This window comes from Rattus norvegicus, chromosome 6 (assembly GCF_021556685.1).
Source record: "Rattus norvegicus strain SHRSP/BbbUtx chromosome 6, alternate assembly SHRSP_T2T, whole genome shotgun sequence".
Classification (NCBI taxonomy): domain Eukaryota; kingdom Metazoa; phylum Chordata; class Mammalia; order Rodentia; family Muridae; genus Rattus; species Rattus norvegicus.
Genome location: NC_141539.1, coordinates 26,634,734 through 26,651,345, shown reverse-complemented (window position 1 = coordinate 26,651,345; position 16,612 = coordinate 26,634,734). Strand labels below are relative to the sequence as shown.

The 16,612-nt window shown below is 44.4% G+C and overlaps 1 protein-coding gene across 11 annotated transcripts in view; it reads left to right on the top strand.

The window, feature by feature from the left end:
* Ltbp1 (latent transforming growth factor beta binding protein 1) overlaps window positions 1-16,612 on the top strand; it is a 395,618-nt gene that overhangs the window by 50,027 nt on the left and 328,979 nt on the right. For all 11 annotated transcript variants that reach the window (XM_087554460.1, XM_087554459.1, XM_087554462.1 and 8 more), the window contains 1 exon segment: window positions 11,589-11,880. In XM_087554460.1, the coding sequence (XP_087410586.1) occupies window positions 11,589-11,880 (292 nt within the window).

Sequence of the window (16,612 nt, the reverse complement as noted above, 5' to 3'; positions counted from 1 at the left end):
TAGTCCAGCTCTGAAGGCGTTGGTCACATGAGGGCTGCTGGTGACACAAGCAATCAACTCCTTAAGGAGGCTGGACTCAGAGATCTACTGCCCCCCCTCCCCCTGGCCGGGATTAAAGGCCTCTTCTCCCAAGCATGGGTCTTGTCTTTTCTTTTCTTTTTTCTTTTTCTTTTTCTTTTCTTCCTTCCTTTCTTTTTTTAAAGAGTTGATTTTGGTCTAGCTCTGTTAGAAGTAGCATTTACTATTCTTTTTCTAATAGTATTTTTGGAAAAAAATTTTTCCTGGCTTATTCCGCACCCCCAATCCCCCACCTTTTGCTATTTTTATTTGGCAAGATTTTTATAAAGATTTTATAAAGTCTGAACCGCGGACTTCAACTTTTCCCCCTTCTCACTGAGCACCTGTAACTTCAAAACAGACTCCGTGAAAAGGCAGCAATAAGAGCAGAAACGGCCCACACAAGTATATCGCTTTTCATTATGCAACCTGATTTAATTTTCTGAAGGTGATATATACGGTTACTGGTGGCATCAGAAAGAATACGTTCAGCCCAGCTAACTACCCATTTTAAATGAAATCACACGGGAATCTATGCTCCTGCTGAGCTCAGGGTCCAGAACCTGAAGCCTTTCACAGGGAGGCTGCTGAGTGACATGAGGGCCCCAAACCCGGGCCCTGCGACTCTGCACGAGGCCTTGGAGACCTGCGTTCCTGGCAACTCACTCAACCGCCTACTCGGTGGAGTTGTTACTGAGCCCTGCAGATCATGTGGGCCGGTGTTCAGTGTCGAGAAAGGCCGTGAGATGTGACGGTCTGATCCGGAGAGGGGTGGGGATGATGGCAGCGGACGTACTGCTGTGGGAGACACATGCGCGCAACCTCACGGATTCCAAATGGATTTTCACGTTGATGAAAACTCTTATCAAGTTGACTCAGTGCTTGATGAAATGTGGTTCGTCTTTCTAGAAGATTCAGTTATGTGGAGTTCGCTATTTCAGAAGACTGGCTACAACAGTCACGGGGAGGTGACGATGCTAATATCTTTCTCTTAAGGGATTGAGGAGGAGTCTGACCCAGGGCTGTTTACAAGGAAATCACATTATTTATTTGGGTTTGGTACAGGAGAAGTTAGCTCAGTCTTCAACTTGTGACCCCGCCATATGATTCTCATGATCTGCTATTTCATCATGTTGAATAACTTCAAAGGGCAGCTGGGCAGAGCCCCGAAGCCACACAGGGAGCAACTTCTCACCTGCTGTCTCAGATCACCGAAGACACAGCTCAGCTCATATTTCCACCCAGGACACATGCGGCAGACATGCTGCAACTTGTTTGGAGAGAGAGGCAAGGGGCAGGGAGTCACAGTGAGCTGTGTGGGCTGGGGCAGGCTTTAAATATAACCGAGGGCTGTGCTTTTAGATGAAAAGCAAAGGAGGTGGGGCTTCAGGGCATGGGTCGCTTCCTAAAAATAAAGTCACTGAACTCTGAGAGAACTTTAGGGCTAGCTTTGCCAATCCCGGAGTCGCTGCCAATGGGGAGAAATTTGAAACTGTTTACCATTTGGGCCCAAAATGGAGCATTGATCCAGTTATGATGATTCAAATGACAAATGTGTTTTTGCAAGGCCAGCCTGGGATGCGAGGATTGAAGACCTTTCCCAGCCCACCCCGCTTGCCCGCATCTTGGCAGTGGTGGTATTCTGCAAGCCCCAGGTTCGTTGTCTTGGTGGCAACTTCTGCCAGTTGTGACAGACCCCACTCTGTTATCATGCCTTCATTTTGCTCCCAGTTGCCTTTTGTCTGATAATTAAAACATTGAATATTTTTTGAAAAGTAGAAAAATACAAAAGGTTTAGCAGCAAACATCTATACATCTATTACCCATAGTCAATATATGTCCACTTATTACATTTGATACTCTTCTTTTAACCATGTCTATGTGTGTATGTGTATAGGTGTGTTCACTTGAGTGCAGGAATAGAAGCACTATTCCTATTAGAATAGAGGCCAGAACAGGGGTCAGACCCTTGGAACTAAAATTACATGTGGTGGTGAGCTACCTGACAGAGGTACTGAGGACTGAATTCAGGTCCTCTGTAAGAACACTGGGCCATCGCTCCAACCCCTCATCTATCTTTTTTTAAGAAAAACAATTTGAATCAAGTATGATGCACATCTGTAATGATGATACACATCTGTATATGGTACACATCTGTGATGATGGTGCACATCTGTAATGATGCACATCTGTAATGATGATCCACATCTGTAACAATGATACACATCTGTAGTAATGGTGCACATCTGTAACAATGATACACATCTGTAGTAATGGTGCACATCTGTATATAGTACACATCTGTAAAGATGATGAACATCTGTAATGATGGTGCACATCTGTAATGATGATACCCATCTGTAATGATGGTGTACATCTGTATATAATACACATCTGTAATGATGGTGAACATCTGTAGTATCAGCACTCAGAAAATTAAAGCTGGAGGAACACAAGTTCCTCACCATGTAGGGCTAAATTATAAGACCCAATCTCAAAAAACAAAACAACAAAAAACCAATGGCAAACCCCAAACAAAACTATAGGAAGAAATTCCCATAAAGAGAAGTATATTTCCTCTTGGTATTCTCTTCTTCCCAGAAAGGATAACATCATACACTTAGCGTGATGCTAACAGGCTTGCCAAACTTTTTGACACTGAAATGTGACATTGTCATCCACAAAGTTTATGCTCGGGAATTACAAAAATAAACAAAAATTGTAAGACAATCTTAGAATGTTTTAAGTAAGTTTAAAATATTGTGTTGGGGGGCTGGGGATTTAGCTCAGTGGTAGAGCGCTTACCTAGGAAGCGCAAGGCCCTGGGTTCGGTCCCCAGCTCCAAAAAAAAGAACCAAAAAAAAAATATTGTGTTGGGCTGCACGTTGGTTGCGTATGGCCCATGGGCTGCAGGTTGGAGACCGTCTGGCATGTTTCTATTTACGCATAAATGCACAAGGTATTACTTTAAAGTTTAATTGAAAAGGATCATGTAATAAAAGCAATATTATAAAGTAGCATCCAGGGGTTGGAGATGGCTCAGTGAGTAGGAATGATTGCTTGACAGATGTGAAGACCTCAGTCCAAATTCTCAGCCTCCATGTAATAACCGGGCATGACCTCATGTGCCTGTGACTGCAGAATTGAGAAACAGAGACAAGCAAATCCTGGGAGCTTGTTGGCCAGCAGCCTAGTGAGCTTGGGTTCAGTGAGAGACCCCGCCTCAAAGGAATAAGGCAGGGGGAGCGGTAGGGAAGACATACACTCAGCTCGCTGACCCTCCTTATCCCTTATAATAGTTTGTAGATTACCCAGTAACCTGTATACATAAAACTAGAGAAACGCCAAATGAAAATCAATTTGTTTCTTGTTTTCTGGCATAGTACTTAAGATCTTTTCTTGGTTTTTTTTTTTTTTTTTTTTTTTTTTTTTTTTTTTTTTTGCTTTGTCATGTTGGCTGGGCCCTGTTAGAGGTAATTATGGGCATTTAGGCTTGTTTCCAGCATTGAGAGGAATGGTTCTGCAGTGTGCTTGTAATATTTGCTAGGGATCTTGGTATGTTGTTTGTGGGATTTGCTGTAGATACTGCTTAGCAGAATAAGGAAATCCCTGTGTATTCGGAGTTGGCAAGCAGTTTTTATTTGTTGTTATGAGTAAGTCATGGATTTTACTGGGAGCTTTTCTGCATTCATTGAGTTGAATTCTTCTTCTTATTTTTCTAGTGTGGGGAATTACATTGTTTGATCTGCTAACAGTAGGGCCATCCTTAGGTTTCTAGATCTAATTTCACTTGCTTTTCTGCTTCTGAGAGATTGGCATATTTGCTCTACCAACAATTCCTTTAGATATTTTGTGTCTGCATTTAATTGGTGTGTGTTTTCATTTCCCTGTGGCCACTCCTCTTGTCTACTCTTATGTTGAGATACTGATTTTTCCTCCACTCCCTCCTCCCTCTATTTCTTGTTCCCCTTAACAGGGTCTTACTCTATAGTTCAGGCTAGCCCCAAACTGGCTATGTAACCCAGGCTTTCCTTGAACTTGTAGTAATCCTCTTGCCTTACCTTATATTGTTCTTTTTTTAAAAAACATTTTTATTGGATTTTTTTATGTACATTTCAAATGTTATCCCCTTTCCCAGTTTCCTGTCTGTAAACTCCCTATCGTAGCCCCCTCCCCTTCTTCTATGAGGGTGTTCCCCCTCCCCATTCACCCCCTTCCTGCCCCCTGACATTCCCCTACTCTGGGGGGGGGGGTGGTTCAGCCTTGGCAGGACCAAGGGCTTCTCCTCCCATTGGTGCCAAACAATGCTATCCTCTGCTACATATGCAGCTGGAGCCATGGGTCTGTCCATGTGTACTCTTTGGATGGTGGTTTAGTCCCTGGGAGCTCTGGTTGGCTGGTATTGTTGTTCTTATGGGGTTGCAAACCCCTTCAGCTCCTTCAATCCTTTCCCAAACTCCTCTAATGGGGACCCTGTTCTCAGTTCAATGGTTGGCTTTGAGCATTTACCTTTGTATTTGTCATGCTCTGGCAGAGCCTCTCAGGAGACAGTTATATCAGGCTCCTGTCAGCATACACTTCTAGGCATCATCAGTACTGTCTGGGTTTTGTGGCTGTATGTATATGGGCTGGATCCCCAAATGGGGCAGGGTCTGAATGGCCTTTCCTTCAGTTTCTGCTCCAAACTTTGTCTTTGTATCTCCTCTTATGAATACTTTTGTTCCCCCCTTTAAGAAGGACTGAAGCACCCACACTTTGGTCACCCTTTTTCTTGAGCTTCATGTGGTCTGTGGATTGTATCTTGGGTAATTCAAGCTTTTGGGCTAATATCCACTTATCAGTGAGTGCATGCAATGTGTGTTTTTCTGTGATTGGGTTACCTCACTCAGGATGATATTTTCTAGTTCCATCCATTTGCCTAAGAATTTCCTGAAGTCATTGTTTTTAATAGCTGAGTAGTACTCCATTGTGTAGATGTACCACATTTTCTATATCTATTCCTCTGTTGAGGGACATCTGGGTTCTTGCCAGCTTCTGGCTATTATAAATAAGGCTGCTATGAACATAGTGGAGCATGTGACCTTGTTATATGTTGGAGCATCTTTTGGGCATATGCCCAGGAGTGGAAGAGCTGAGTCTTCAGGCAGTTCAATGTCCAGTTTTCTGAGTAACCTCCAGACTGATTTCCAGAATGGTTGTACCAGTCTGCAATCCCACCAACAATGGAGGAGTGTTCCTCTTTCTCCACATCCTCACCACACAGTGTTTCTAGAGTGCCGCCTGCAGATCTCCCACAGTAGCATTCGTCATTTCTGCTCCTCTCTTCTCAGTCCCCTGTTCTTGCTTGCCCAGGATGGCACAGCAGAGATTCTGTATCTTACATCCAGCCTTCTAAGGCTTGTCACTCTTGCATGGAAGGTCTCATTCTGTATCCTGGGCTCACCTACGTTTAATGCCCTGAGCGCTGGGATTAAGCATGCATCACCATGGCTAGCTTGGGCACCTTTAAAAACCTTTTCTCCTTTTCTGAATTAGAAGCAAACACTGTGCTTTCTTGAATTTTGAGCAGCCATCTTTTTATTTGATAAGATCATCATACTTCATAAACCACTAGGCTTTTCCTTCTGTTTCTAGTTCATTCCAGCAAACCTTATATCTCTTAAAAGCACTCCCTCCCCCCCCCACTGCATCTGCATTTCTTAGCCTGACTCTTTAAGGTGCTTCCTGTTATAACTTCCGTGATGTGTCCCAGTTCCTCCAGCCCAGTGCAGTGTTCTTTCCCTTGGTCCCTCACTACTTTGTTTCTACCTTGTGGCTCTACATCATTGTTCTACAAGGTACAATGGGTAGCTATCATAGGCCTTGGGTACTTGCAGAGTATTTTTGAAAATCAATTTTGATGGAACAGTATCTGCTTTGAAGGAATGGAGATTATTTCATTGAGAGCCGTGCAAACCAAGTCCAGAGGTGGAGACAGTGTTATGCAGTGCAGTCGATGCAATGGAATCGAAGTCACCTTTTCTCCAGAGACAGCTTTTCATCTCGGCCTGAGGTAAAGGCTCCACCCCTATGGTCCACACAGAGTACATAGTTAAATGAATGAATGAAATAACAATAAAGCAAGAAAAAAGGGAAAGAAACCATTTCTTTGACATTATAGTAGTCCACATAATTCAACGCCATGGCTGTAATAAAAAAGGCAATATAAAACAAATGATTTGCTTCTTCCAAACCCCATGGGAGAGAGAGCTCACTGCCCAGACAGGTGGGCACTCCTGAGACTGCAGGGCAGGAGGGACCTCCAGTACTGCCCACCCTTGCCCACATCCCTGGCCCAAGAGGAAACTGTATAGGGCCTCTGGGAACAGGACGATAGGGGCACTCAACACTGTGGTCCAGACACCACCTGGTCAAACAGCTCCCTGCACCTAAATCCCGTGGGAGGGAGAGCTAGACCTTCAGAGGGGCAGACACGCCTGGGAAGCCAGAGGAGACTACTCTCTGCCCACATTTCTGACTCTAGAGGAATATGCCTAGCGCCATCTGGGCCCCCTGTGTACAGGGTCCTGAGCGAAGGTGGGGCAGACCCTTTTGGTTGCTGCCCTCACAGAGAGCTGAAACCCAGATCTGAGAAGCGACTTCAGGTCCAAGACCAGAGGTAAGACCAACTTTTCTGCTCCACGTGACCTGCCTGGTGGACTCAGGACACATGTCCACAGGAACACCTGAAGACCAGTAGACAGGAAAGACAACACGCCTGAAAGCAGAACACTCTGTTCCCATAACTAGCTGAAAGAGAACAGGAAAACAGGTCTACAGCACTCCTGACACACAGGCCTATAGGACGGTCTAACCACTGTTAGAAATAGAAGAACAAGGTAACACCAGAGACAACCTGATGGCGAGAGGCAAGCGCAGGAACCCAAGCAACAGAAACTAAGACTACATGGCATCATCGGAACCCAATTTTCCCACCAAAGCAAACACTGAATATTCAAACACACCAGAAAAGCAAGATCTAGATTTAAAATCACATTTGATCATGATGATGGAGGACTTCAAGAAAGACATAAAGAACTTCCTTAGAGAAATGCAGGAAAACACAAATAAACAAGTAGAAGCCCATAGAGAGGAAATGCAAAAATCCCTGAAAGAATTAGAGGGAAGCACAATCAAACAGGTGAAGGAATTAAAAATGGAAATAGAAGCAATAAAGAAAGCACAAAGGGAGACAACCTTGGATATAGAAAACCAAAGGAAGAGACAAGGAGCCGCAGATACAAGCATCACCAACAGAATACAAGAGATAGAAGAGAGAATCTCAGGAGCAGAAGATTCCATAGAAATCATTGACACAATGGTCAAAGATAATGTAAACCGGAAAAAGTTACTGGCCCAAAACATAAAGGAAATCCAGGACTCAATGAGAAGATCAAACCTAAGGATAATAGGTATAGGAGAGAGTGAAGACGCCCAACACATAACATGGTTGCTTCTGTTCTGGGCACCAGACTTTGAGAACCACTGTTTTTCCCTGAAGTATGAGGAGCACTGTGCATGTAGTCCAGACATGGTACAGGAAGCAAACGTAGGATAAAGGGTGGTGGGAGAGCATGGATTTGGCATTTTCCTGTCGCATGAGGGGCTTGGGTCTTGTGCTAGGCATTAGGGGGGTCTGTTCCTGCTGTCTTGGTTCAAGATAACTTCTGCTGCATGCTCTGAGGGGCTCCACGGCAACTGAAATGTCTTCAAAAATTTATAGCAAAAGCGCAGTTTTGGAGACGTTTATTCTACTATATAGAATATTCTTTTTCTTCTAATAGGAATTATTTTTTTAAATTTTAATGTCTTCTTTATATGTGTAGTGTGTGTGTGTGTATGTGTGTGTGAGTGAGTGTGTGTGTGTGTGTGTGTGTGTGTGTTTTCTTCTGTTGCACCCCACCTTATTGTTTTGAGACAGTCTCCCACTGAACCTGGAGCTCACCAGTTTCACGAGACTAGCTGGCACGTAAGACCCAGGGAATGCTCCAGGTTCTACTGACCCAATTCTGAGATTCTAATACCTTGCCTGGTATTTTCATATGGATACTAAGGAGCTGAACTGAGGCCCTTACAGTTGCATAGCAAGTACTTTAGCAACTAAGCCAGCCCCTGCCCCTGTCTTAGTTAGTGTCTTTTTTAAAAATAGCTTCTTCCTGTACTCTTATTACATATACAATTTGAAAGAAGAGACAAACGACTTCTCTTTTACATTCTATCCCACTTAAGTTTTCCTAAAGACAGATACCCATGGCACAGTAAATGGAGCATTGGGTGATTTCAATCCTTGGCCTTTCCTGGGTACCAGCTCCTGAAAGCTATGTCACGCAGCCTGCCTGACAGATTAGTAGCTATTTGCAGGACACCTTGGGAGGAAGGGGCAGCAGAAATCAGTCTCAGATGTTAGACTAAAACATGCCCCTAATTGAAAGCATGAAGAGAATGCATCTATGAAAGTGATCTCTGGCAAATGTGCCAGGTGAAAAGCCCAGACCAGGACTCACTCCTGGCTGTTTCTGTTCACTTGGGTGGAGCCCATTCAGCCCTGTGACTTTCCCTAAATAATTGTGTCTGGGCAAGCACTTAGAGCCCAGTATGTCAGATTCAGCTACAAAGTTTGCTTAGTCAGGAAGATATAGATGAATTGGCACACTTTACTCAAGAAGTGCATAGCTTTTAGATTTGAACTCTAGAAGCCTAATATAGGAATGGCTCTTGGGGGCCATTTTAGAACTAGCAGCTACTTTACTCACAGTGTTCTGAAATACAGGTATCTGACCAGGGTTAACTGATGTAAGTCATGCCATCTACACAGTTGGTTCCACCTTGAATTTATTCCCCCTCGAATGTATTGAAAACTGGTGCCTGGTATTATGATACTCATGGGCCATTTCTTAATTTTTTTATGCCCCATAGGAATCATATCATAGCAAGATGTGAAAAGCATCTTTCCCTAAGGACCATTAATAGATTTCATGACTGTTAGATGTTGGTCATTGGTTCTTCATAACCAAGTCTTCTGTGGTTCGTGTGTGCTGTCTAGTTTTATGTCAGCTTGACGCAAACTAGAGTCATCTGAGAGAAGGGAACTTCAGTTGAGAAAATGTGTTCATAGGATTGGGCTGTAAGGCATTTTCTTAATAACTGATTGTTGGGGGAAGGGCCCAGCCCATTGTGGGCAGTGCCACTCCTGGGCTGGTGGTTCTAGGTTCTATAAGAAAGCAGGCTGAGTGAGCCTGTAAGCAGCACCCTCCATGGGCTCTGTATCAGCTCCTGCATCCAGGTTCCTGTCCTTGCCTGAGTTCCTGTCCTGACTTCCTTCAGTGATGAACAGTGTTGTGGAAGTGTAAAAAAAAAAAAAACCCTTTCCTCCACAACTTGCTTTTGGTCATGGTGCTTCATTGCACCATAAGCAACCTTAATTAAGATTTAATGTGTTTCCTCTCTTTTAGGATTGTCTAGTGGACTAAATTGTTTCAGCACTGACTTGGGTAGGAAGTTTGGTACTGTGATCTCAGGGCGAAGAGTTTAAGTCTAAAGCTGACTATCAACAAAGGGGCAGCAGTAAAATGATTCCAATGAATGCAGAAGGGTCTGGCTGGCCAGAGACCTGTGACATTACACAATGCAGTTCAAGTCAGTGACCCAAAGCCCCTGGAGAAGATCAGCTGTGTTCAGAGCCACTAACTCTGACCATGGCCCAGGTAGTTCTATAACTCTCTCTGGCCACATGTCTGGTGTCTGGTGATCCAGAGCTCAGACACCCTAGCGGACAGGGGATGAAGAACTTGTTCCTTGTTGGGTGTTTCTCATTATGAGGTTGGGGTGGCATAATGCTCACTGGATGTGTGAACAGATTAGCTAGTCCACCACCTTATTGGCATCCTCCTTCTATGTAAAAAGAATTAAGTTGGACCAGATATTAAACAACTCTGAAAACCTCTGGAAGTCTGTGGAAGAACCTTTTTATTCCCCTCAGAGTTGGGGATTCTTTTTGGTCAAGTCCTAGCAAAAGTATTTAAACATAAAAATTTAAAATTAAATTGAAGGGCCAGGGTAGATTCCTCAGTGGGCAAAGCATTTTCTGTGCAAGCATGAAGACCTGATTTTGAATCTCAAGCTTCCACACAAAAAGGCAAATATGGTCATGAACACCTGTAATGCCATTCCCATCTCTAGCACAGAAGGGTAGAGTCAGGATTCCTCCGAGTTTGCAGGCACCATCCTAATAGAAGTGACGACTCCTAGGCTCAGTGCAGATATTGGCCTCAAAAAAGTAAGGCGAAAAGCAATTGAGAAAGATATCGCAATGTAACCCTCTGTTCTCCACAGGCGCTCAAGTGTGGAGCACGCACGCACGCACGCACGCACGCACGCACGCACGCACGCACGCACGCACGCACGCACGCACGCACGCACGCACGCACGCACGCACGCACGCACGCACGCACGCACGCACGCACGCACGCACGCACGCACGCACGCACGCACGCACGCACGCACGCACGCACGCACGCACGCACGCACGCACGCACGCACGCACGCACGCACGCACGCACGCACGCACGCACGCTGTAAATTCAAGCCACAGAGTGTAGCTTTCAAAACAGTGACAGGATATGTCTTAAGGTTTCCATTGCTGTGAAAAGACACCATAACCATTGACCATGGCATGTCTTATAAAGGAAAACATTTAATTGGGTCTGGCTTAAAGTTCAGAGGTTTAGTTCATTATCATCATGGTGGGCAACATGGTATCGTGCAGGCTGACATGGTGCTGGAGAGGCAGCTGAGATTTCCGCGTCTGGATCAGCAGAGCTGAGATTTCCACATCTACATCAGCAGGCAGCAGGGAGAGAGAGACACTGGGCCTGGCTTAAAACATCTGAAACCTCCAAGCCCAATCCCCAGTGACACACTTCCTCCAAAGAGGCCACACACTCCCTCTGGACTTATTGGGGCCATTTTTTTTTTATTCAAACTACACAGGTTACTTTCTTAAGGTTATATCTACATCTTTTTAAACCTGTGGTGTATTTTGGGAAGGCAGATATAATACAGTGCTTTAGGGTGATGCCTTTGGTGCCAGCTCGCTTGAATTGAAACTGTAACTTTTTTCTAACAATTGTTTGATCTTTGTTAAGCCATTTAACCTCTGCATTTGTTTCTTTATCCACTAAATGGGCATAATAAAATATTTACTAAAAACAGTTTCCAGGGATTGTGTGTGTGTGTGTGTGTGTGTGTGTGTGTGTGTGTGTGTATATATATGAAAAGTACCTGTTACATAGGTGGTTGCTAATAGGTATCAGCTGTCACCACCACCACCATCACCACCACCACCACCACCACCACCACCACCACCACCACCACCATCACCACCACCATTATTTTCTTGGGGGAACATCTAGTTGCATTGTTAACCCTTTGGAAGACCTAGTAAAGTCTACTGTGCTTTCCCTCAAAACCATGTCTTCTGTTGTCTTCTGCAGCAAGCTGTGTTCCACCATGCCAGAATGGAGGGATGTGTCTCCGGCCTCAGTTCTGTGTGTGTAAGCCAGGGACAAAGGGCAAAGCCTGCGAGATCACAGCTGCCCAGGACACCATGTCACCAGTGTTTGGAGGGCAGAACCCTGGCTCCTCGTGGGTCCCTCCTGAGCCAGCAGCAAAGCGTACTTCAACCAAGAAGGCAGACACCTTACCAAGGGTCAGTCCAGTGGCCCAGATGACCTTGACCCTCAAGCCGAAGCCGTCCATGGGACTCTCCCAGCAGATACATTCTCAGTGAGTGTTTTCAACTTACTTCTGTATAGATGTGCATTAGCTACTCTTGGACACACTGCTGTAAGCCACTCTCTGTAACAGTTACAGAGATCTCTTGCACAGTAACATCCTTCTTCCTTCTCAAGAGTCTCCGTGTCAGACTCCTATATCAAGTGTCTTAAAGATACTTATTTGATGAATGACTTTACCCCAAGTGTAAACCGTAGTGGTGCTAGGATTACAGGGATCAAGGTTGGAAGGGAAAAATAAACATAGTTGTCTGATAGTGGAGTGGTACATTTAAGAATTCTTTTTTTGGCTCATCAGTTTGGAGTACTGGCTGCTCTTCCAGAGGACTTATGGGTGTCAATTCCCCGCACCCACATGTTCGCTCGCAGCTGTCTGCTAACTCTAGTTCCAGGGAATCTGATGCCTTCTTCTGGCCTCTGCGGGTACCAGGCATGCCCATGTTACCTAGGCATCCGTGGTACAAAAATCCCTAGCACATACAAAATAAAATAATTTAAAAGAAAGCTTAAAAATGATTCTTTTTGGGCATGGGGTGATTCAGAATTCTGAAACAATAATTAGAACAAAAAAAGAGAAATGCGTATGTAGTTTTAAGGATCACGGAAGACGCAGGGCTGTGGCTTTGCATGGGACAGGGAGGAGGCAAGCTTCATTCCCAGCAGCAGGTTAAATGTCCCCACTCTGAACACCACACAATGTCTGCCTCTCACTTGCCATGCAGGCCCATTTTTGGTGAATGCCGTTGTTTTCTATTTATGGGAACTTTGTTTTTTCTCCTTTTTGCTGTTAGAGAGCACTGAGTACGATAGGAGCTCAGGGATAAGAAAAATTGTCCCTGACCTCCTGTGACTTTTGTGACAAGCCCCGAAGAGGGGCCCTTGTCTAACTGTCTCCTCTTAATGAGCAACTACCCATAGATAATAAGATGCTGAAGTCACTACGGCGACCACTTGTCATTTGTGTAGGAATGTCAAATACAGGAAGCCCCCAACTTAAAAAGGGACTTGACCTGGGTTCATTTGTAAGTCACTTGCTTGGAATTTAGAAGGCATTTCCCAGTGGAGACAGCACTTCCACAAGGTGATTAGTGTTCTCCGAGCCCACAGAGGTCATTTGATCTGTTAAAAAGCCCCCCTCCCCCATTCAAACTCCTCACTGGAATTGACCACCTACTGGTTTCGCAGACCTAGTCTCTTAATGCCTTTTCCTTCCTCTTCTCTCCCAAATATCTCTTTTATTATTTTCTCATTTTTTTCCTCCTCTATGTCTCCTTGTAATATAATACTTTAGTTCTGTCATGGACTAGGTGGGAAGCTGATGGTTTTGGTAACACATTTGATATCTCTAAGTGGCATGAAACAGTACCAGTTTGGTACCAGTTTGGAAATTTCACTGAGCCTATCATGTGGGTACTGAATAATGAAAGCTAACCCCATGTTTACAGAGGAGAAAAGCCAGCTTTAGAGTGGTTGACTTGTTCACAGTCTTGCAGTTAATCAGTAAGTGGTTCTGTTAGGGTTTACGCCGATGTCACCATGGTCTCAGCATCCGTTCTTAAGGAAGCACTTGGCAAACATTTCCTGTGAAGAAGGAGGTGTGTTTTTTGCTCTGTAGGACAGATGCTCTCTGTGGTTGGATGTACCACCGCAGCCCCAAAGCATGGATGACAGGTGGCATTTACTGCATTCCCAAATTCCTTCCACTATGGAGTTGACATTTGAATCACAAGTTACAAGATACAATTCTTGAGATTTTTTTTCTCAATCATACTTACTAATTGCACGTGTGCTTGCGTGTGTGTGTGTGTGTGTGTGTGTGTGTGTGTATGTGTGTGTGTGTATGTGTGTGTGTGTGTTGTTTGTTTATGTGTGCATGTATATGCACCTGTGGAGACCATTAGTGTCTTTCTCTATAATCAACTCCCCAGCTCCTTCCCTCAACCCCCCATCTCAGACCAGGCTGCCTTGATTTCACAGAGGTCCACTTGACTTAGCCTCTCCAGTGCTGGGATTAAAGGCATTATACCACTATACTCAGCCATGTATGTATGTATGTATGTATGTATGTATGTATGTATGTATATACATGTATATTCTGTCTCTCTGAAAGCCCAGCTCTGGGATTATGAGTGTGTTGCCATGTTTGGTTTTGATGTGGATACTGGGGATCGAACTCCGGTCCTCAGGCTTGCACATCAAGCACTTTACGGAGTGAACCATTTCCCATCCATTTTCTCAGCACATTTTTGTTTTAGTTTCTTAAAAAAAAAGTTTACATCTTTAATTATTTTAGAATGCCATAGAAGTATATGATGAAATCTCATTATATCCATCTCCCATTTTCCCCTAGACTGCTTCTGTCCCAAGATGTCTCCCTCCCAATTTGATCTCTTCCTCCTTCTTTCTCTTCCTCCTTCCTTTCCTCCCCTTCTTTTTTTGTACAAAGTTCAATTAGTGCTGCTCATCTGCGCAGAGGTGGAGAGCTGTCCTCGGGAGCACAGGTAGCCTGTCAGTGGCCTCCCACGCAGCGAATGGTTCTCAAGTGCCAGTGGCTGCTCAGTAAGGGGTGGGCTCCTCCCCAGCCTTTGCTGGAAAGTTTGCTAGTTTGTTCTTGTACAGGCCACCATAGTTGTGTGCATCAGCCACATCATGCCCGGAAGACATACAGTGGTCCTCCCTATTTTCCGGCTCTGACAATATTTCCACCTGCCCTTCTTCCGTGTCCCTTGAATCTTAGTAGCAAGTGGAGGGAGTAAAAGAGATGTCTCATTTACAGCTGCGCACTCTCAGGCACTTACGCTCGGCTCTCTGTCCAGTTAGGAATCTTTGCATTGACTACTGACCACACAAAAAAGAAGGTTCCCTGATCCAGCCTGAGAGGATCCCAGGTCTATAAATGCGTAGAAGGCAATTTAACAGCCTTCAGAATTTGGCAGCCATTCTTAGCTGGTAAAAATGGCTGGGATGAGCTTGCTCACCTCTTCCTCCGGAGGTCAGTAGTGACTATTTTGGTGCTAGAACGCAGATGTCACTGTGTCCCTGGGGTGATTTATATCATACTCAGACATCTTCCTGCTGGCATTGCTCTGATCTTAAGGACAAAAAATAATTGTGCCTTGAATTCCACTTTGGCGATCGGGAGTCAGATTACGGTGTGTTGTTACGACTTTTTTTTTTTTCTAGCCTTATTACTCCTATAAACTGTGAAGCAAGTTACAAGAAATGGAATTCAACCTGACTATTACCAGCTACCATTTGACTCTGACCCTCGGTGATGCGCACGGGTGGGTTGTTTGCAAAAATCATTTGCCGGGTAAAGCTAAAGGAGCGGCTTTCAAAAACACCCTTCTTTAGAATGGGCATCGTAATTTAGAGGAGAATGCTATGAGGGAGAAGAAATAGCTTCAGTTCCACCTGGGACTTGGTTTCTGTGAAAGTGGAGTTGTAAGTTAAGCAGTTCTGGATTCTGTAGAGCCTGGATCCCAATCAGAGCTGCCTCTTAATCGGTATGTACTTGGGAGGTGAGATGGCTTTTTTATTCTGGAGCTAAATATGGACCATGACAAATGTAAGTTACTCCAAATTAATTTTCACCTGGAACCTTTTCATAGTAACAAAATCAAGAAGGTTTTTACACACACACACACACACACACACACACACACACACACACACACACAAAATACAGGGGTAGAAACATCAGGTAGGTGGTTATAGCAAAGAGGGTGAAATTTCTGCTATAGCCTCAGATGCTACCTATCAGTGATGTTCTTAGCTATTGGATCAGTGAAGGCCTAGTCTATATTCCTAAAGAATGTTCTAATACCAATATACAATATTAGACAATAAATATTAAGAAGTCTAAATGGCTCGAGATAATTGCCTGTGGACCTGCAACATTCCAACTTCTTATATCACGGGCATTCTCATTAATAAGCCTTTGTAAGCACTTCTCTCAGAAACATTCCTTGACAGGGGTAAGGGGAAGAGACAGCCTAGGATGATGTCAGTTGTGACATTTGCATCTTAAAACTTTTGTACCTGAGCTGGGTGTGGTGGTGCACGTCTTTAATCTTAGCACTCAGGAGGTAGAGGCAGGTGGATTGCTGTGAATGTGAGGCTAGCCTGGTCTACGGAGTGAGTTTTGGGATAGCCAGAGCTACATAGAGAGATCCTGTCTGTAAAAAAGCAAAACAAATGACAACAAACAAAGGTAAAAACTAAACCAAACAAAACCTTTTGTACCTTGTCTCTTCCTGAGGTTTAAATATAGAGAAGTGGAGGTCCAGGGAGAGCTTTCTAGAGAAAACAATTAGCTGGGCAGAGCTGGAGAAGGGCTCTTCTAGAGGATGCCATGGCAACCATGGTCAGCCCAAGATCTTGAAGTGGGAAGTAAACTACAGCTGTAAAGGGCACCTCAGGAAGTGAGGTGGTTGTTAATAGATACCGTTGGCTGTTGGTCAACTTAGGCAATGATGGCTTCTACTTCAGATCCTGTCTAACTCAGCTGCCAAGGAGTCCCCTCGTAGGTTTGTTCTGCCCACTTCTCCTTTTCAAATTCCATTTCTTTTTAGATGCCTTACAGTCTTTGGAAGTGTATATTTATTTTTATTTTATGCATTTGAGTTTTGCCTTTATGGGTTTGTGCACCACATGTGTGCAGTGTATGTGGAGGACTGAAAAGGGCATTGGACCTCCTAGAGTTACATGCAATTGCTGTGTGG